Genomic DNA, 22,711 nt, shown 5'->3' with positions numbered 1-22,711 from the left:
AAACTACACATAAGAACATGAACAACGAGGAAAAGGTTAATGGAAAGAATAAAGTGAATGTCATAAAGTGGAAGGAAGATATAAAATCAAAATAGTATAATTGAACTTCAAACAAAATGATTTAATTGGTAATTTAATAAAAGATTATAATTACCATTTTTTCTTTCCCCAAATTTCATCAATCTACAAGAGAAAGAAAATTGAAGTATTTTCCTTTCCTTTCCTTTCCTCCCCACCCCCCTACACTCCCCTCCAAAAAGATGTAAACCAAACACATTTAAAATACTTTTCCTTTCCTCCCCTCCTCCCTTTTCCACTTCATCTAAGACAAAAGAGATAGGAAAGTTTAAATTGTAACATGAATGGTTCAAATGCAAAGGATGGGATAAAAAGTATAGTTTTTGCATTTGGTTAAGGAGAGAGGAGGGCAGGGAAAATAAAATAAATTTACAATTATAACATTACAATTCCATTACATCATACTTAAAAGAAAAAAAAAAAAAAAAAAAAAACAGACAAGACAAATAATTGCATTAACATGGTAAATTTTCCTATAATCAACATGAAAAATAAATGTGATTATTTTCGATCAAATATAAATAATTTCAATCAGTGTATCTATAGCTGCAGCTTGTTTAATCTAAATAATTGAAACAACTGCAATCCTTTTCAATTAGTAATTACAATAAAATATTTAGCAAAATTCACCTGATTATCACCTAAATTATTTAATATAAATTTCATAGATTAATCTAACGAATTTAGTATTTACAACTGCAACTTGCTTAATCTAAATAATTAACAAATAGTTTATATTTCATGCGCAGATCCAACTATTCACAATCTAAGTTGAAAAATCACCAAATTATCACCCCTAAACTAATTTGAATTTAACACCCACAAACTACTCATTGCCAACTCCATTCATCAATATAGTTACCTGATTGATCAGACGAAGAAACGTAACTATCGGAACCTGACAGGATGCCATAAAGCCATCGAAATAATGTTGAATGACCAAAAGTCAGCCGAAACCTACCCATGACATTGTAGTGCAGTATGCCGACCTGGATATGCCAAGTAATAATCAACTAAAACCCGCTGCACAACCCTGCAAGAAAGTCCTCTATATTGATGACTATTAAGATTCGGTGATATTAAAATTAATATATATCTAACCAGAAGATACGTCTAGACAAAACAGCAAACATTTTCTAATAAGCGTGTCGTAGTTCAAATCACTTCATGCTCAGCTGACTTTAACTGGGACATACATACTTGGTTACATTTTCATTCATGATTAATGCAAGAGGATGTAATTGAATCCCAAAACTTGAGCATTCAGTAAGGGCCTTGTACTGCTTGCAGCTTCGAGGTATGCAACAAAAAAATGCGTGTTATGGCATTAATATATTCCATGCAAATCCAAGATTCTAACAAACAAAATGAATAGAATGGGTACGAACCTTGAACTTTAACCCAGTCACGAAGCAGAATCACCACCAGCTCAAATTACAAGCACCAAGTCCATGTATGAAGCAATTTCAGGCATGCATCAGACCATATTCCCAATCAGTTATTTCAGAAGATTTTTCAGAACTTCGAGATAGTGTAAGAAAAGACCATGGAAAAATCCACCAAAGTTTCAGACTTTGATTTTTAAAACTGGAGCACAGTGAAGTACTTCAATTTTGATTCTCCTCCATGTCGTGCCAACCATGTACCAATAATTTGCTGTTGGGATAGTAAAGATCTAGACACGTAATCCTCACTCTACGTTAAGGTAGTAACAGCATCACAGTCTATTACAAGCTTATGTCTATAAATGAAGTCTATCAAATCCATATGAAAGATGTGATCCCATTAGAATGGTCAATGAAACAAGGCACTCCCTCCAAATCAAAGTCCTACACCCCCCCACCTCCACCGAAGCTCTTTCTCCTCTCCAGATGACATATAATGTTAGTCGGAATACAAACCACATTTCCAAAACTTGAACACATGCAGGAACAAAGGGTAGTTGAATGAACAAGCTAGCAGAATCAATTTGTCTGCATTGCTTCTGAATGGTACTTGTCCAAATCCGCATCCAGATCCTCGGCAGATACCTTCACACCACGACCCCTGCCCCGTCCCCGACTGTTTCCAAAACCACGACCTCGTCCACCACCACCTCGTGATCTACCAAAACCACCTCGGCCTTGCCCACTGTTCCAGGGAGTAATTTCAACCAACATTAGATTAGATCAATCACCAATGACACAAACATAATAGACATGAAAAGAACAAATCTCTCAAAAACTTCTAGGGCAGTTACTTAGATTTGATGATATCTGTATCTATGACAATTTTTAGAATAAAAGCTAGTGTTCTGCTCTTAATCAGCATGTTTGCAATATATTTTATTAAGAATTTCACAGGTCATTCTCCTAGTTAGTACTTAATCAAAAATAATTTTTGATCATTTAACAAAACATATGGAGACTGCCCCATCTATATCATGGAGTATAAAAGTATAAATTACTGCCTGCATCTATAGCCACATTTTATAATTTTGTAAACTAAGGAATACGAATTAATATAGCCACTCAGTTATAATTCATCTACAACAATGAATTGATATATTTACTTTATATAAAATATACATGTCCAATTATAAACAAGGATAGTTATCTCTTGTCACATATTGCCTTCTGCAATCCTAATACAGAAAAAATGCCAGAAGAATCATAATTGATACTGACTTTCATCAAAAGAAAGATACATAGAATCAATTATATTTTAAGTTATTTTTTTTAAATACAATCCTAATTATAGAAACTAAAGCATGAACATGAAGGAGTGATCAAAATCTAAATAAGCATCTCAAACTCTTGGATCGAAAGTTTGCTTTCCATAATGACAGGAGTAGGACAAATGGAAAGGTTTGTTCTTCTTAATGACAGAAGTGAGCTAAATAAACAAACACCACAATGTTATATACAAACTAAAAGAGATACTCAAAAGTGATCATCTCATGGACTAACTAAACTAGGCACAATTTTCATGTAGCACTGACCACAGCGATATCATGTAAATGTTAGTCAAAAATAATCTACAAGTTCAAACTATCCACCTAGAAAGTGTAGGGAGGTGAGTAGAAGTTATATAAAGCCACTGATATACCTGCACATATGACATTACTTACGCAATATATGGTTATATAGAACAAATTAGATTATAACTTATGTTCTAATAAGGAATCAAGAATTATCTCAACACATGCAAACATATGCGCACATGTAGATAAATATGGAAGTGCTTATTTTTTATTTAATTTAAGCACTATTTATAATCCTGCAAAGTATTGAATCAAAAAGATTTTGATTCATAGAGGAAATTTCCCACTTATTCACACACAAAGCCTACACCAGTTTTATGTAGATCATTTCCCAAAAGTGTTGCGAGCAACAGAAAAGAGAAGGTTGATTCATCAAAATTACAAACCTTGGAGGAGCTAAAATAGGTTCAGAGAAAGCACCAACATATGGCAAACCAACAGCAGGAGTTGAAATGTTTGTCCCAACAAGCTCTATCTTCATTGGTTTTCCGTCAAGCTGAACATTATTATACCTTTTGACAGCAGCTAATGCTTCTTGCCTCCGTGCAAAGACAACTTCAGCGGTACCCTAAGAAAACCGATTGTGTAAAGCACAGCATGATGAGAACCTCCAACGAGCAGAATAGGCAAGAGATAATACCTTAGATCGGCCACTCCTATCATAGTTTACACCATACCTTTTTAGGTCACCAACCTCTGCAAAGAGCTCCTGCAATTCAAGGGTTAATCAGAAAGATTACAAATAGAGATGATTCATTAAAGTACATGCCATGGAGCAAGTGCTTGCAACAATTCCAGTATCACCCAAGTCTGATGCCATACTACCATTGAAATTATGATTTGTGATTAAATCATCCAACATCCATCAAGAAAGAAATCATAAAGGCAGATTATAAAACCAAGACAAAGAGCAAACAGGTAAACCTATCACAGTAGTGTTAAAAGAAAATCCAAATCCAAGAGCTATTATTTTCCTCAGTAGATTCTAGTTTTCGTCTGAAAAAAGTATGTGACAGTCTGTTTACTTATTTATTCAACTTTCTTTTCATACTATTCATAAAATTTTCTCTCTAAATAGCATAACATTCAAAACCTATTTTTCATTCAAAATATTATATACAGATACTACTTTGTTCAAAACATCACATTAACGCCTATTTACATCATATAAAATATATATTTTCAGTTTAACTTTTACTATTTTCAAAATAATCCCAAACTCCAAAACACTTCCAAATATATCTAATCACACCCTAGCTCATTCTTCAACCATCAGAAGGAAATAATCATGATCACAAACCTAACATTATCATCATCACAATCATAAACAAGTTACATATATTCAAAAACTTTCTTCTATAATCCTTTAGGAATTTACTTGTGATGTTATATTGTAGCTAGAGGTGGCTCCGTCACCTTTTGAATGCTCCTAGATCCCCAGGTATGCCTGGCATATTTGTTCCTTATTCTTTAGGTATTAATATACCTCTTTGATCTTTTCGATCAAAAAAAAAAAACTTCGTTCTATAGAAACCAAAAGAGCTACAAAAAATATGCTAATGCACAAACTTTTGGCCACTAGTATTTTAAAGTTTGTGACTCATTACAAAAATACCCCATTATAAGCAAATCAAGCAAGACACTTAGCCCTAAGAGGTGCTTCTGGTGAATGTCAGTGTACTTCTATACAAATATATACACATACAGCCAATAGTCAAAGTATCTTGGAAAATAATTAAAATATAGTCTGGAATACATCATTATAAATACGTTACGCCCCCCTCATGCTAGCACATATAGGTTGATCAACCCCAAGTTGTTGCAAAGATCGTGTATGTGATTTCCATGCATCACCTTTGTGAGTAGATCACCTAGTTGATCTTTTGTATCCCACATGCTATGCTACTAGGCAACCATCAATCCTTCATGTAATTTTTTTGAATAAATTGGCAATGAATCCCGAGGCTTCATTCATTTTTTATATATAAGGTTGTTAGCTATTTGTATAGAAGACTTATTTATCACATCACAATCTAACAGAAGTTGCTACATAAAACTCCATTTTTTTCCTTCAAAAGCTGAATCCACATGAACTCACAAGCTGAATGAGCCATGACTCAATCTTCTGATTCCGATCATCATTCAGATTACACACACTGCTCTTATTTTTCCAGGTGACCAAGTCATGTCCCACAAATATGCAATACCCTATAGCATACCATCTATTAATCTTGGAAACTACCCAATCTGCATGTCTAAAACACTCAATAAAATTGTGTCCACAGTTTTTATACACTATCCTCAATTTTAGAGTAACCTTTAGATATCTGAAGACTTGATCCAACACCTTCCAATGATGCACTGTAAATGCACTCATAATTTGATCCATAACACTAACAGGATAATTAATATTGCCAATGAGTCCGTATATTATCAGGGTCTTTCAACAATTATCCCTCTTTAGTTAATTGTTGATTTGGTACCATCAGGGCACTCCTATATGGAAATAAGATTACCTACTATATCTGCATAAAACTCTAAAAATCTATCGAAAATCACTATATATATATATATTACATGATCAACTTTTCGACCTTATTCAAGTCAACTTCCACATTCCACTACTCTGTAGAGACAACAATAACTCAATAGAATTGCCTAATAACTGGTCCATTAACCTTAGGCAGCAGCAGAGTGTAAGATCTAAACCAAAAAATGGACCAATGCATCCATTTTAACCTAAACTTCTGCACTAACCAAATCATTTGCAACTGCAAGTTAAACTACACACGCAGTGAAGTAAATTAAATGAACGAAACACAAAAGAAGCTTCTGGAATTAATAACAGACAACCATCAGTAGTGAATTTTAAACAGCTAACTAGAAATAAACCAGTAACAGACTCACAGAAGCTTCTTTTAATTACTCACAAATAAAAAGGATAACAGATCACCTTAATATCCTCATTAGACACCCCATAATCCAAATTGGAGATGTACAGCTTTGTTCCAGTCTCAATGCTCGGAGCTCGACTTCCCGCGGCGAACATATCATGACCCCATGCCGATTCCGGTGCCTTAAACAACGAATTCATCATCAATGAAAAATAAATCAATTAAATGCACCACCCCCCCCAACCCAACCCCTCTTCCAGCCTCAACCAACCCCATCAAGTATCAACCTGCACTACTAACATCAAAATCAGCAACGGAAACAGACCTTGGGGACGGAATATGGACCGATACGATTGGCGGATCTATTAGGCTGGCGACGTGCTGGTCCAGGCCCGGCGGCGCGGCCTCTGCCTCGCGCTCCCGTAGACGTCTTGTTACTCTTGATTAAATCATCGAGAGTCATGTCTAACGCAGCACCCGACATCTTCTACCACGAATTCGTAGGACGACGATATATGCAACTAGGGTTTGGAAGAGGAGAGGATTTGGGAAGAGCGTAAACAAGGGCTTCGACCGCTAGTAGAGACTGCGGACTGCGACCAAACCAAGCCAAAACGACTGCAGAATACAGATGTGCGTTAGACTCGCGTATATACGGCCGCAAACATTATTTAAAATTAATAAGGAATTTTAATAAATTCTATACTCCCTCCATCTCGTCGAAACGATTGTCATTTTTTATTTTTGTCCGTTTCAAAATTAGATTATCATTTTTTAATTTAGTAATTATATTACCTGCCTAATATAATAAATATTTTTCCAACTTACACTATATTACACAAATATCATTACTTTTACATTACACAATACTGATAAAGGTATTTTCGTCTTTTTCACTACAACTTATTATAATACTAGTATTAAAAAATTTACGTGCAAAAAGTAAACGGTAACCTTACACCGGGATAGAGAAAGTATTGTAATAACAGTTACTAATAATTTTGGTATATATAAGATTATTGAGCAAAAATCATTTTTAGTCTCATTCAATATCATAATTATCAATTTTGGTCACATTCAAAAAAAATTATCAATTTTAGTACCACTCAAATAAAAAATTTTCAATTTTAATCCCAAAATGGTTGACTGATACTGAACACAGTCGTGTTGGATGACTCATAAGGTGATTGAGCGTCCCAGGCAGCTAATACGGCCGTGTTGATTACCCTGTACTTCTAAACAAAATCGTGTTCCTGCCCGTTTTCCTCTCCACGTTCTGAACACAACCATGTTTCTGTCAATGTTCTCAATACAGTCATATTCCTGCTCATGTTCTCAATACAGTCATGTTCTAGGTCATGTTCACGACCTTGTTTTCAATATAATCATATTTTAGGTCATGTTTATATGATCAAAATAATATTTTAAAATTTTTACTATAAACTTGTAAAAATATATATAAGGATGATTATTAAAAATATCAAAATAAAAATATATATTAATATATTATTATTTTTATATCTTTTTGCAATTATTTTTTTAAAATATTAAAAATTGATTATTTTTTATATTATTATAAAATAATTATAAAAAATATTTTTGTTGAATTATAAATATATATATATATCAAATGATTTTAACCAAGTGAAAATAATAATAAAAATGACCTACAATATGATTATATAAAAAAAACATGGTCGTGAACATAGCCTAAAATATAGTTGTGTTAAGAATAGGGTCGTGAACATAGGGATGTGACTTGGAGGATATTGCATATATATAGAGAGGGGAACCGCGTCGCAAATGCCTTAGCGACTTTGGCGGTTTTCTCCCACTTGAGCGGACACTTCTCCCTTCAGATATTCTTTCGTCGATTAGAGGCCTCCTTCGAGCGGATGTTGCGGTCTCCCGACCTTCCGCTTCATGTAGCAGGCTTCACCCTATTCATTGATTCTTGACTTAGCCTTGATAGATGATATTTAGACTTGATAGCTTAGTATTTGATTTCGATGCCTTAGGCATATTGCTTTAGGCCTTGATACTTAGACTACTAGCTTGTCTTGTATGTTTGCTTTACTGAAACTGTATAGCTTGTATATAGAACTACGTATGGCTTGATCTCATTCGGGTACGTAAACAGCCCACTTTACGTGCGGCCACTGCTATATAGTTTTTTTTTTAAAAGAAAAAAAAATATAGCCTAAAACATGGCTGTGTTGAGAACATCAGCATAAATAATGCAGGAACATGGTTGTTTTAAGAACATGGGCATGAACATGGTTGTGTTCAGAACATAGGCAGAAATACAGTCGTATTCAGAAGTGCAGGGTAATCAACACGGTCGTGTTGGCTGCCTGGGACGCCCAATCACCTTCTGAGTCATCCAACACGGCCGTGTCCAGTTCCAGTCAACCATCTTGAGACTAAAATTGATAAATTTTAATTCGAGTGAAACTAAAATTGATATAAAAATAATAAAAAACATTAAATGAGACCAAAATTGATAGTTATGATATTGAATTGGACCAAAAATGATTTTTTCTCAAGACTATTTTACTAGTGTAAAGTTAATATGAAGATATTTATAGTATTTGGTATGAATATTTTATGAGTAGACAAAAAACATCAATTTGGTAAGAATATTTTATGTTTAAAAAATAAAAAATGACAAAATGTATATTTAGGGTGTGTTTGTTTAAAGGTTTAGATTTTTTTTTGTAGGGATTTGAATAGTAAAAATTTTAAATTAGAATAGTTGTATGATGTGATATAAATAGGTATTGATGTAATATTTTGAATGTAAAATTTATTTTTAGTATAATATAAAAAAAATTAAGTGTTTGATTTGATATTTTTTAAGAATTTTTTTTAATAAATAGTAAAAATTTGAAGAAATTGGATAAGAAAACACACCCTTAAGTGGATTGAATGAATATATATATTTGAATGACTATATTCCCCCGTCCCTAAACAATTTATCCATTTTTCTATTTTGGTTCGTCCCATAACAAAATATCCATTTTTTTTAGTAATTGTACTATCTACCTAACATTACAAATACCCTTCCAATTTACAATATATTACACAAATGTCATTATCTTTATATCATACAATACTACTAGGGTTAATTTAGTCTTTTTACCTTTATTTCTACTTTATTTCAATATAATACTAATAGTTCTAAAACTCCGTACAAAAAGCAAATAGATATATAGATATGAGACTGATAGAGTATATTTCAAATTCAAACTCAAACTATATATATTTTTTTATATAATGAATTGATAAATAATAGTAAGTCAAAATAATCTAAGATATTATTGGTGTTTTTATCCTTGCAAATACAAAGAAAATATGGTTTGTTTGAGCTTGAAAAAAAATTGGTTTTAGTTTAGCATGTAAATAATGTTTGATGAGATACTTTGTGAGAGAAATAAATGTATTTTTTTTTTTTAAAATACAGAGTTTAAATAGTAAAATTTGGAGAAACTTTGCTAAAAAAATAAAAATATTTTTATAAAAATTAAATGATATATTTTTATTTATATATAAATTATTTTATAATATGAAATGAATACTAAAATAAATCATTAACTTTGCACGGAAGAGGGAGCATGAATTTTCAATTAAAATATATTGATTCTTTCATAAAATATTATTTAAAACAAAATATCACATTAATTTGATGTTATGTTATGAATATAGAAAATAATTTTTAAATTAATAATAAAAATAAAAATATATATTTAATTTTAGGTTTTGTTTGTCTAATTAATTTTTACTCATTATGATTTTTTATATATATTTTATTATTTCACAAAAGACTACATTTAGTATAAAATATTATTTTTTACAGACAAAATAGCATAAAATCCAAGATGGTTTCTATAATTTGTTAAAAATCTCTTTCGTTCTAAAATTTCATATAAGTTATTCTTAGTTCTCAAAATATTGTATACTCGCGTCCCTTCCAAATTCCACTGATGGCGTTAATTTTTACCATGGGGGGATGTTCTGCCCCTAGTTGTATTGTTTTACTTTGAAATTTTTGGGGCAATGGGTAACGAATTACACCCAATTTACTTACATTCATTTATCCTAGATAACTTCCCATCATCCCGACACTCCAGTCAAACCAAATCATCCCTCATACGCTCTGACGCCGCACTCTCTCCGACTCCGCTGTCCGTCAAACGCTACCGCTTATGCCGCTACTGGCGCACTCACCCAGATTTTCCTTCGTTCGACGATCCATGTCCAGTTGACGGGCGACATGCGATTCTAGGGATCCAAACATCATTTATTTTGGTAAAATTTATCAAATCTCTCTTGAATTTAAGTAGAAACATATTCTTTTGCCAAGTATTTTAGCTTAATTTTGGTATTAAGAGTGAAATCCTCTTTTAGCCACATGTAATGGCAGGAACGGATTCCTTATGTTGAAAAAGTTGTAAATTTGTCTTTTTATGGTCAAATTTACTTTATTCTTCCATTTATTGTGCATATTTATCAGGAGCACCCCCTAAGGTAATAATACTATATCCTAAGTGGTGTATTATTTAGTATCTTGATATTTTTTCTTTCTAAACTAGTGCAGTAACATGAATTTTTTTAAACTGCAATATCTAAACTTGTGTCGTAATATGTTTAATACAATATCTTGTTCATTTATTTTTTTTACCATTTTATTGTTTATATTGTATTTTTGTATTATTGGTTAAAAAATTGTCTCACATTTCTTTTTTGCACTTCAAATAAGCATAACACATTGATGACTCCAAATATGAGCATATTCTTAGCTTGACAAAAATGTGTATTACTCGAATTTTTGCATAAGAACCATCAAAATAATTCGTAATCGGCATACAATATTGATTTATATCACTAGGCATGATCCAGAGTTCGTTGTTGAGATAATTAACGAATTTTGCTCTCTTAAGCGGTAATCTGGAACCAAAAAAGCTAAGGCAGACGCCGCAAGTGACAGCCGCCTTCGCTCGCAAGCGCCCAGAACACACTTTGAAAATACTAAGGCATGAGAGGCAAGCGGCCACCTTCACAGCCCGCAAGCGATAGCCTCTCCCGCTTGCAAACGATAATCCAGATACCCACCGCTGCAGACTATCACCAGATTTCAACTAAGTACTTCAACTGCAGCAGTACAACCATTCCAATTCCAGCCAGCACAAGCGAGCCGAGCTGCGCTGATGCCCTTCAGCTCTCCAGCAAGCAAGGAAGATCTGTGCCCTTAACCTTCAACGCAAGCGAAGCGGGCACCCTGGGAGTTATGGCCAGCAACTGCTTCAACAAAATAACTACCAGCAACCGCCTAACTGCCCAGCGGTTGGAACTGCCTAACAACTACTTGCAACCGTCTCTTTACACCTGCTATAAATAGGGCCAGATATCTTTATGTAAAAGAATCGAATTTTTTTGGTGATTTCTGCATACTTTAGCATTCGTCGTCTTCCTGTTTCAGAGAGCTCCAACCCTGTAAGGGAGTTCTCCACAGGAATGGCCAAGGGAGTAGGGGTTTTCCCTCTCCCTTGGTCACGTCTTTACTGCTTTCTTAGATTAGATTACTGCTTTCGTTTACAGCTTTGTAGTTCTAATCTTTCACGCTTTCGTAGTATATAAAGAAATATCATTCACTTCTTCAAACTAAATTCTTTCACACTTTTCCACACTTATATAAATCAAGTTTAGAGAATTTCATTTCACTAGTATAGAGCGAGAGAAGAATTGATTATCTAAGCTTTGTTATGCGCCAAAAGCGGTCTCAAGGTAGTTCAATGTAATTAAGTACGCGGGAGCCTTGTCGACCTGCTTAACTGTTGTGCTAAATTCGATTTTGATTAAATAGTAGTAACATCAGGGGGTAAAGCCACTAATGAGGCAGAAATTGGAAAAATTAACGGGACATAGACGGGGGTCTATTAGGTCGCAGAGATTCCTAGTGACAGTAGGGTTTCTTTCTTATAATGTCTTAATTCTGGGTGTCATTGAAGTCTTATTGTAAATCCCCCCCAGGCCAAAATTCCAGTGTGATGAGTTCTTTACAATTTAGTTTATATAATTACAACACCTTTCTCCCATCATTTCCATAATGTACATATACTCTTCCGATAACACACTTACATCATTCGCTCACTACATCCAGGAAAATCTATCCATTTAGTAACGCACAGATCAGACAGAGCACCTCTCCTTCACTCTAATTCGCTCATATACATATATATATATATGTGACGCTCGCTCAAGCCCCAATCATCTGGTAACCGCGATTCATTCATGCCCCGATCATCTGGTCCCCATTTCCGCTCATGTCCCGATCATTTGGTTACAACTGGCACTCACCCTCTCGCTTTTGCTTCGTTCGTTTCCGCTCACCTCACCTTTATTGCTTTATTTACCGCTTTCAGTAGTTAAATCAACGGATCCTTTCTTGCAATTTTTTGTCGCTTTCTTCAAGATTTGCACCTTTGAAATTCATGACTTAAAATCCTTGTGTTTGACCTGGAAACTCACCAGTAAAAAGAGTATAAATAATTGTGATAACTACTCAGGGTCTACAACCACACAATTGCTATATCTGATCGTTTTCCTATAAAATCCTACTCATTGATTTTCAAATAAAATTTCCTGTGAATTTGTATACAAATTACAATAACAAAATTTAGTTATCACACATCAAGATCAACTCCCACCACTCGGCTAACCGAATATTGTTCCCAGTCCAAACAGGTAAATAGATATTCCTAAGGCTAACCAATTGATTTTTTTTTTGGCTTTTTAGGGGATAAAAAAATTATTTTCATTTATTTTGATTTTTGTTGCACTGCTCATTAGGTTGCCTCCAATGTCCATCCTTCACAGAAATTAACACCAACAACTCAGCCATCACAGGTGCATACCGTAAGTCTCGCGGCCTTTTTTTTCTCAGGAACAAGAAAAATACAATATTTTAGAAAATTTTGTTCTGGATAATCAATGTAATGTGTTGTGCATGCACAGGGTCCATTGGGGACAACGGAAGAAAATAGAGTGTCTCAACGTCCATCGTTGTCATCGTTTCTTCAAAGCGTTAAATTCTCCCTTGGCCGGGGCCTTGGGCACCTTCAGGTGATGGTTCTTTCTGGGGTCGTTAGTGAAATTATTGAAATGTACGTTTGGTGATGAAGGCCAGTTAGAGTTCGGACTGGTTGACGATGGAGCCAGAGTAGTTTGATAGCATATATTTGTTAGTATAGAACCAATATAAATCGTACTCATTTATACCTTTTCCCCCTACTTTTTGAGACTTAGATCAGGGATATGGTTTGTGTCTCTTATCTTTTGTGTCTACGATCGGTGAAGTATTGTAAAATTACTTTGTTTCGTGCCTCGGATATTGGAAGTATTAAGTAGCATCTATTTTATGTGCCTACGATCGGGGAAGTAGTGTGGATGGTTTTCAATATACTGATATTTTGTTTTTCTTAATCAAGTAGCTATGTGATTATACTAGTTTGATTGTCTATTTGTTTGGGGATGGGATGACATGACACAATGTCAATATATACTAATGTCTTTTGTGTAGTGGTGGTTGTGTTGGTTGCTAAGAGGTATGGCTTAATAGGATCATATAATATCATATTGTCTAAAGCGCACATTCCCTTAATTCGTTCTTTTGAAAGATTAAAATAGCTAAATTCCATGCTATGACATCTAAAATGTTGTAATATACATCCAAGCAAATTCAATTCGAGGTTTGACAACATGGTTTTCTTATGTGTATTTATTTTCTAAATAGATAGCACGATTATTGTTTAACATGTTACATCAAGGTCCAGATGTCTGAAAAAAAATAGAAGAATTTGGGGTGTGTGATTTGTGAAAATAAAAAAGGTATATTAAACTTTCCTTATTGACGTTAAGATACCATGAAGTGCATAAATGATCATTACTAGTTTATGCAATATATATGAGTTAGATGTTTCTTCAAGTTGAAGAATGAGACTCATGTCTACTTTGAGGATAATGTTAGGTTCATTGATGGCCAATTTAGGTAGCATATATCATTCATGTCTTATTCTTCATGCATATATTAGAATGCAAAGTAATAGCGTATCGAAATTTCAGAGATAGATTCTAACTTGTTTATCAAATAAACAAAACAAACAGCTGCATTATGAGAGGAGAGGAGATGGACCATTACGAACATTTACATTACAAAACAGACAGTTGTATCACAATTGAAAAACAGACAATTTAAACTGTTGCTACTACACAAGTACGTCTAACACAAAGACAAAGCAAGGCAAGACGAGGGGATGTGGAACATTACATGACTTGAAGACATACCAACCAATTAAAACAAAACCTTGAGCATGCTAAGCACGATTATGGCAACCATAACAAGCTTGATGTAGCTCAAAAGACTTTTATTTTATGGCGTAGTTCTTCCACAACCATCTGGTATGCTAAGCACGATTACAACAACCATGACAAGCTTAATGTACTTCATTGTAGCTCACAAGGCTTCTATTTTATGGCGTAGTTTTTCCACAATCACCTTCAATTGACATGGTTCATTTGCAACCACTTTTGTTTCCTTAAGAAGCTCTACCTCAAATGCAGCAAATTAAACCTCCGAGTCGTTAACTTCATCACCGTTGTTACTCCATTTCTCAATATAATTATTTGTAGGATCAAGCCAATGGAAAAATCACATGTTCCAACTTGGAAATTGCAAAATAATTTTCCCTGTGTCTTCTTCGTCAAACAAGGAACCCGGATGCCCACAACGGTCCCACACTTACATCATGGACACTGATATCTTAAGTCAAGATCTCCTCGAGCCCTAGACTTCGATTTTGAGCTACTAAATAATATCTATATTGATAAATAATACTCCCTTCGTCCACTTAATAAGTTTACATTTACCTTTTGCTTTATTGTACTTAACATTAAAAATCTCATATATTTGTATTATAAGACACTAATAGAAATATTTTTGTCATTTTTTCTTGATTTCTACTATATTTTGATATAATAATTAATACTCAAATATCAATACACAAAAATTAAATGTAAACTTTTAAAGTGGACAGATGAAGCAATTAATATACAAAATGCCTAGACTACAGTCGTTAACCCACGGCTAACACAATAATGAATTTTTAAGAAGAAAATCAAAACTTCAAGAGAATAGATCCATAACATAACAAAATTTGATTGCAAATGAATTTATTTATCAGCCATAGAGAAACTGGTTTCACCCCCAAAAACTTCACTTGCAAAATGCAAAAGAACTACAAAATTGTGATTCAAAATATCTCAACATCATTTCTCTAGACCGAATTTTCAAAACTCACTTCCCTAAAATAAAAAAATTAAATTAGTACATCAAAATAACACACCCAAACTCGACATCATTAACACATAAATTTATATTTAATATAAATCTTAAACAAAAATTTCAACCATACCTAAACAAAACCCACTACTTCACTGTGATCTAAAATTGACGGACAAAATTGGAGAAGAACATGAAGAACCCAGTCCCGATTTGAGATACAAAATTTCTTAAAAAAAACATAAAGAAAAATTAGCAAAACCCAAATAAAGAAATGAACTAGTGTTCAAAACCATCATACACGAAGGATGTGAGCACCAAACTCCGGTAACAGTAAGGTAGAGCGACAGATTCAAATCTTCGATCAATAAATCGGGTTCTTACGTCGGATTTAGGATGAAGGGTGAAGAAAAAGAGAAATAAGATGAAGAATGAGAGAAGGGTACATTTAATAAAACCCGGGAGCATATTTTGTAAGTTTACGCACTGTTATATCAAATTTTATACTAAAAATCTTTTGCGCCTGAGTTATAACCGCCGTTAATAGTAACAAAAAAGTTTTTTCTGAAATATTTTGGGAACCACGAGTAGATTTTATGAAATTTTGAACCATTGAGGTTTCAACAAATTATGGAAACCATATGAGGAATTTTATATTATTTTATATTATCGATATAATTTCCTATATTTCAAAAAAAAAAAAATGTCCCCTCACACCAAAACACTAAACAAGCATTTATATATTTTTTAAAAAATTAAATAGTCATAATCATGACCATACACATATACCACATCATGTTATTTTAACGTTAGGCAAATTTAATCTTGGTTTTGATTTTTTACAATTTTTTATTATTCATGAAAATTTTCATTCTAAAAAGTTCAAATTAAATATTTATTCTTTACATTATATTAAAATTTATTTTTATATTCAAAATATTATCAACATTATTTTATATCATATCAAACAATTAATTAAATTCAAATTTTATGATAAAGACTTAAATTCAAAATTTAAACTCCAAATAAACACACTTAATAATACTAATCACTAATTTTGTGTCATGGGTGGATGTACTAACTGTTATGACTCATCCTAACAATTAGTAGGTGTCAGTTAATCTACAAGCATGTTGACATATGCTATTGATGTGTCATTATCATATCATGACAACAAATGTACTCTAATGACTAATTATTTTTGTTAAAGCCTATATCAGACATAGATAGGGGTGGACATGGTTCAATTATTTATAAATATGTAGGAATTTGATATTCAAAATCGAATCGAACAAATATCTAAAATCGCGAACTGTATCCAAATACTATAAAAAAATATATATTTGTAACGGAATTCCGTTTCTAAAGTGTACGTAGCTAACGTAAATTCTTCCCTAATTCCGTCTATAATGTCATTAATAACAAAAAAAATAAATTTAAAGATGAAAAAACCTCGTTACAAAAATGATATTTTCTTACAGTGAAATCGAAAATTTTGGTTAATTAAAATATTTGCAAATAATTTGAACCAAGCCGAAATTAAGAAAAAATATATTGAAAAATAATTAAAATTCTAATTAAGTAAAAACATTTGAAAATATTTCAAATATCCAAACCGAAACTGAACCAAAACTAAATCGAATATAATTATTAATACAAATTTTTAAATATAGTAATATAAATATATAAATATATTCGGTTTGGTTTACCGAACTGAAAAAAAAATTAAAAACCGAAACCGAATTGAACCATACAAATATCAAATATACAGTATTTGTATTCGAACTAAATTTTATCGGTTAATCAAAAATTCAATTCGGTATAGTTCGATTCAACGGTTCAACGGTTCGATTCAATTTTTTTGCCCAGCCCTACACATTGACATTGTATCAAAATAAATAGAACAAAGTTTTCACTTTCATCCTTTATCAATCTCCATTTCTCTCTCTAAAGAATTTGAAAACATAATATATACACATTTACACGTACATATTACATCATTATTAAGTTATCTAAATATATTATATCTATTATTTTGTTATATATATAATATATTATCAACCTGAGCTGCAAAAATTTTGTTCGAAAAAATATCTTAAAATTGCATGCATATAAGTGAAAGATTCCCAAGGGGCCTCGTAGTAGGATGATGAAATGATGGATTGTTGAACCCATGGTTTCCATGGTTTAGAGATGAATGATACTGAAATATATTCTATTGAAATTTTTTATTCATTAACCGAATTGTATGTCTATTGGCCAATTTGCCCTCCAAACGGATGAGATAATCTAAAAGGGAAACGCTAGTAGATGATCTTACTCTTCTTAGTGGAGGAATACTAATTTCTCCAGTCATATTTTATGGCCAACTTGCCCTATAAAATGGATGGAGAGGCTGGAAATGTAATACTCTCAAAATTGGACTGGTGCTAGGCCAACTCTCGTGGATGAGCCGGTGTCAGACAATTCGAGGATGAATATAGGTTAAATAGATTGAATAAACTATTCATGTCAACAATGTGTACATTCCTTTTTGGGAGCCTTACTGAAAAAACTCTGAAGTTAAACGTGCTTGTTCTATAGTAACTTATATCATGGTCTCCCTAGATGTGTCAATTTGTTATATCCAGAATTTGGATATTTTATTTCAGACGGACTAAGAAAGCAAGTCATAAAATAAGACAAAACACAATTTCACCAAATAAAAAACAGACTAATCAAATTAAACTTGGATTCGAAGGCAGAAAAATATGGATAAAATTCATAAATAAATAAACAAAAAGTATAGCCAGAATTGCACTAAAATAGAGTAAAACAAAAAAGAATAAGAAAAATAAAAAATTAAGTAAGTTTGATCGATGTGTTATGTTACAATTTGCTTATGGTGCTGATTTTTATAATCAGCATCATGCTGAAATAATCCAGGCGGTCGGTTGGAAGATGAAATCAACGGTCGAGATTTTAAATAAAGATTCAAATGTAATTCTATATACTATAGTAATTATAGTAACATAAAATTATTATATCATTCCTAATTAATATGATTTACATAAGGAACAACAATCATTTTTCTAAATAGAAAGAAATAAAAATTATCCATAAAAAATTATACCATTTTTTTTTTTACATTGACCCGTTTGTTTTTCTAAAATTTCTTCCTAAATCCTCCAATCGGTTTATTATTTGCCACGTGAAGTAGATGAACAATATTTTAGGAGATGCGTATCTCAACCCTGCTATCGCATACAATGATAATGCTTCCGTTTCGTCACCAAACACAGGTAAGCTTATATATGCATTTTGTCGGCTGGTTGTTCGGAATATACTTCACAACGCATTTTATAGTTTTTAATAGCATATTGTTCAATAGTTGACATCATATATTGCTTATACGAAAAGCATGTTAGACTTTAAATAACATGCGATTAGTGTTACGCCGAACGCATAATTAATTAAATAATGTCCACATTTTTGTAGATTTATTTGATTGGAGATATCTTAAATTTAGCACACCCAATGAGGCGTACGAAATCTATTGTGGATACTCACATAAAAAAGGGTTCTCCATTAGAATTAAGATGCAAAAAAATGAAAAATGATCCACAATGCATACAGTATATTGAATATTATTGCAACAAGGAATGATAGAGGACTGGGAGTGTACTTGATCTATGATGATTTCCAAAAGAAAATTGCACAAATTAACAGTGAAGCAGGGCTTCCGATCAGATCATCGTATGATTTAATGAAGATTGCAGCCGGTGGCAAGGAGAACTTGGGGTTTTTTAAGGTGGACTTGACAAATCAAATTGTAAAAAATAGACTGACGGGATTGAAGCATGGAGAAGTAGGTGCAATGCTGCAATATTTGAGCTAGAGGTCGTTAGAATTTTATTTTATTTTTTTAAAATGAGCTTGAAGTAGATTCAGACGATAGAATTACAAATATTTTCAGATCGGATGCACAAATGAGAACAAATTATGCTGATTATGGTGATAATATGACATCATATCATTGAGTTGTTGATAGCATATGTATATACAATTGATAGTATAACATCCTATAAGTTAAAATCTAGATAAAATTTGATACCATAATTAATAAGATTTTTTATAATTTATGGTAACATTTATAATTAATATCAAATCAATTTCTTGTCTTATTTAGATTAATTACTTTAGATAAAATTATTGTCAAAAATATTTTAATTTCAAAAAAATATGTCATATATAATAGATATAAAATTTAATTCAACAACAATAACATGTACAATAAGAATGTATAACGTGACATCATATCATCAAGTTGTTGATAGCATATGTGTATACAACCGATAACATAACATCCTATGGATTAAAATTTAGATAAGATTTAATACCATAATTAATAAGATTTTTTATAATTATGGTAACTGAAAATGTGATTTGAGTAATCACCGATGATCTTGTGATCGGTGTGAATTAATATATATAAAGGAATTACAAAAATATGTCCGCTATACAAGGAAACAAAAAATAATACAATAGAAGAAAAATATACAATCTATACATATCTAAGATTTGATCTTATCAACCCCCTCCCCCCATCAAGCGCTGCGTGGGATGCATGCAATGCAGTGCTTGGGTCACAGAAGTTCAAAAACAGGGTGCGGAAGACTTTTTGTGAAGAAGTCGACAAGCTGAAGAGAGGAAGGAACATAGTGTGTATCTAACGGACCCGCAGAGACTAGTTCTCTTATGAAGTGGTAGACAATGTCGATGTGTTTGGCGCGTTTATGAGCAACCGGATTCTAACTGAGAAAAACAACGCTACTATTATCACTGAAGAGCAACGGACAACCAGAAAGACCAGCCCGTAGTTCAAAGAGAAGATTGAAAACCCAAACGAACTCAGAAGCAATACTGGCCATAGCACGATACTCGGATTCGAAACTAGAGCGAGAAGTTGTTGGTTACTTCTTGGAACTCCAGGATACAAGATTTCCTCCAAGTAAAATGGAGTAACAGTATGTAGATCGACGTGTATCAGGGCACCTAGTCCAATCTGCATCTGAGTATCGAATTAGGGAGAAGGCAGGCTGTAATGTGAAGGAGAGACCAAAGGATAATGTCCCATTAACATAGCGTAAAATTCTTTTTACATCCAAGAAATGATCATCTGTCGAAAATTGAAAAAGCTGACTTACAAGATTTACAACATATGAAAAGTCCGGTCTAGTGATGGTTAAACACTAAAGAGCACCGATAAGTGAGCGATAAAGAGTGGGTCAGAAAAGGGATCACCATTTTTGGTAAGTGTCTCACCGGCCACTAACAAAGTGGATATTGCCTTTGAATCAAGAAGTTGTGCGCGCTACAGAATATCATGCGCATATTTTTCTTGGCTAATAAAGAGACTATGAGATGAATGTGATACCTCTAGACCCAAAAAATACAATTGATAAAATAAGTGACTCAACGTGACTGCCAGTAATTACTATGTCATCAACATATAAAAGGAGAAATATAGTATTCTTGCCTTGGTCCATGAAGAATAAGGAAGAATCCGAATGACTCTAAGCAAAGCCGAAAGAGAGGAAGAAATAGCTAAATCGTTGAAACCAAGCCAGTGGAGCTTGGCGTAAACCATATAGAGCCTTTCTTAACCTGCATACATGAGTTGGAAATCGTGGATTGACGAAACCAGACAGTTGAGCCATGTAGACAGGTTTAGTAAGCACACCATTGAGAAATGCATTTTTAACATCAAGTTAATACCAAGGCCAGTTGTAATGAACTGATAAGGCAAGAATTATGCGGACTATGGAAGCCTTGACATCACGGCTAAATGTATGATGGAAATCAGCACAAGGAATTTGTGTAAAACCTTGAGCAACAAGTCTAGCCTTATGTCACTCAATAGAGCCATCAAGCGGTATTTTGTGCGATAAACCCATTTCGACCCAATAATATTAACATTTTCGGGTGGAGGTACCAAGTCCTATATGCAATTAGAGTGTAATGCATCCATTTTTTCCTGCATAGCGGCTAACCAATGTGGTGATTTCTGTGTATATTTGAAACTCCGAGGTTCTGAATTTGTAGCCAGACTGTATAACAAAGCCATAGAGGCATAATCCACTGGGTATCGTGGTTTGAAGACACCAGCTTTAGATCATGTGACCATATGATGTTCTTGTTGCTGAGCAACTGGTGGGGCAAGGGAAGATGCTACATGAGTATCGTCAATATTTGGCAAGTCATGAATAGGTGGAGTTGATGGTGGGAACACAATAGCGGGAGTCTCGAGCAAACAAGGCCGACAAGTAGTGGATAGCGGAGTTATAGATGGACCAGAGATCGGTAATTCAGAAACGGAAGGGGGGCAATTTTTCCGGAATTAGGATCATAACACCAGAAACGCTTATATACAGAGGTGTAGCCCAAAAATATGCATGGTCGACTGCGGGGGGGCAATTTGTGTGGAGAATAATCCCTAAGATAATGATAGACTTTACAACCGAAGGGTTTGAAGTTTGCATAGGTCGGAGAAACTGTAAAAAAAAACCTCAAAATGAGACTTTTGAGTCAATACAGTTAAGGGAATACGGTTGATGATAAATGCAACAGTGGCGAAGGCATCAAACCAAAAACTAACGGGCATATTAGAATGAAACATCATTGATAAACCTGTCTCGGTGATATGGTGATGTTTTCTCTCAGCTTGGCCATTTTTTTGTGGAGTGTGCAGACAAGATAAGCGATGATGTATCCCATTCGCTTGCATGAACTTTTGAGCACGGCTGTTAACAAATTCAGCCACCATCACTTTGAAACACTCTGATGGTGGTGGAGAACTGATTGCACACATAGTTATTAAATCTTACAAGCACATCATAAAAATCAGATGTAGCATTCAATGGATATAACCAAGTGAAACGTGAACAATCATCAATAAATGTCAAATAATAACGAAAACCATCATGAGATATAACAGGTGCGGGACCCCACAATCACAATGAATAAGATTCAATACAGAAGAAGCCCATTTCTCATTTAACTGGAAAGAAAGTCTCTTGATCTTGGCTAATTGGCAGGATGAGCAAAGTTCTGGGCTCGGCAATACTGAAGTAACAGATATGTGCCCAATTTTATTCAACAATGTAATAGTAGAAGATGGGACATGCCCCATACGTAAATGCCATAAATCATAACTTGCTCTTATTTTAGAATTTTTAACAAAAGTAAGAAATGCTGCAAAACCTGTCTTCAATATATAAAGCCCATTTTCACAACTGCCCTGAGCCAGAGTAGCATTTGTGAGGTGGTGCTGAATAGCAAAAAGTTCATTAGTAAAAACAACCTCAACCGGATAATCAGATGTCAATTTGCTTATATATA

The 22,711-nt window shown here is 33.4% G+C and overlaps 1 protein-coding gene across 2 annotated transcripts; it reads right to left on the bottom strand.

Annotated features, from left to right (window-relative positions):
• Positions 1-1,152: 1,152 nt before the first annotated feature.
• LOC127244135 (THO complex subunit 4A) lies at positions 1,153-6,623 on the bottom strand. Of its 2 annotated transcripts, none has more exons than XM_051264487.1 (6): positions 6,320-6,623; positions 6,054-6,176; positions 3,741-3,809; positions 3,487-3,668; positions 1,467-2,208; positions 1,153-1,368 (listed from the first exon to the last, which is right to left on the bottom strand). In XM_051264487.1, exons 1-5 carry the CDS (start codon positions 6,476-6,478, stop codon positions 2,043-2,045), a joined length of 699 nt encoding a protein of 232 aa, XP_051120444.1. In that variant the 5' UTR covers positions 6,479-6,623; the 3' UTR covers positions 1,153-1,368; positions 1,467-2,042. The 2 variants fall into 2 exon arrangements, with proteins under 2 accessions (XP_051120444.1, XP_051120443.1); XM_051264486.1 differs by having other exon boundaries at positions 1,199-1,358.
• Positions 6,624-22,711: the final 16,088 nt, after the last annotated feature.

This window comes from Andrographis paniculata, unplaced genomic scaffold (genome assembly GCF_009805555.1).
Source record: "Andrographis paniculata isolate CXL003 unplaced genomic scaffold, ASM980555v1 Contig9END, whole genome shotgun sequence".
Taxonomy (NCBI): Eukaryota; Viridiplantae; Streptophyta; class Magnoliopsida; order Lamiales; family Acanthaceae; genus Andrographis; species Andrographis paniculata.
The sequence above is the reverse complement of the archived record's forward strand: the minus strand, read 5'-3'. Positions and strand labels throughout refer to the sequence as shown.

Excerpts from the sequence above, each read along its gene's own strand:
- LOC127244135 (XM_051264487.1), bottom strand. The coding sequence starts at position 6,478 with ATGTCGGGTGCTGCGTTAGACATGACTCTCGATGATTTAATCAAGAGT. Across the intron at positions 6,177-6,319 it reads GTCCATATTCCGTCCCCAAG|GCACCGGAATCGGCATGGGG; the intron begins GTCTGTTTCCGT and ends TCGTTGTTTAAG. Across the intron at positions 2,209-3,486 it reads CCTATTTTAGCTCCTCCAAG|TGGGCAAGGCCGAGGTGGTT; the intron begins GTTTGTAATTTT and ends TCCCTGGAACAG.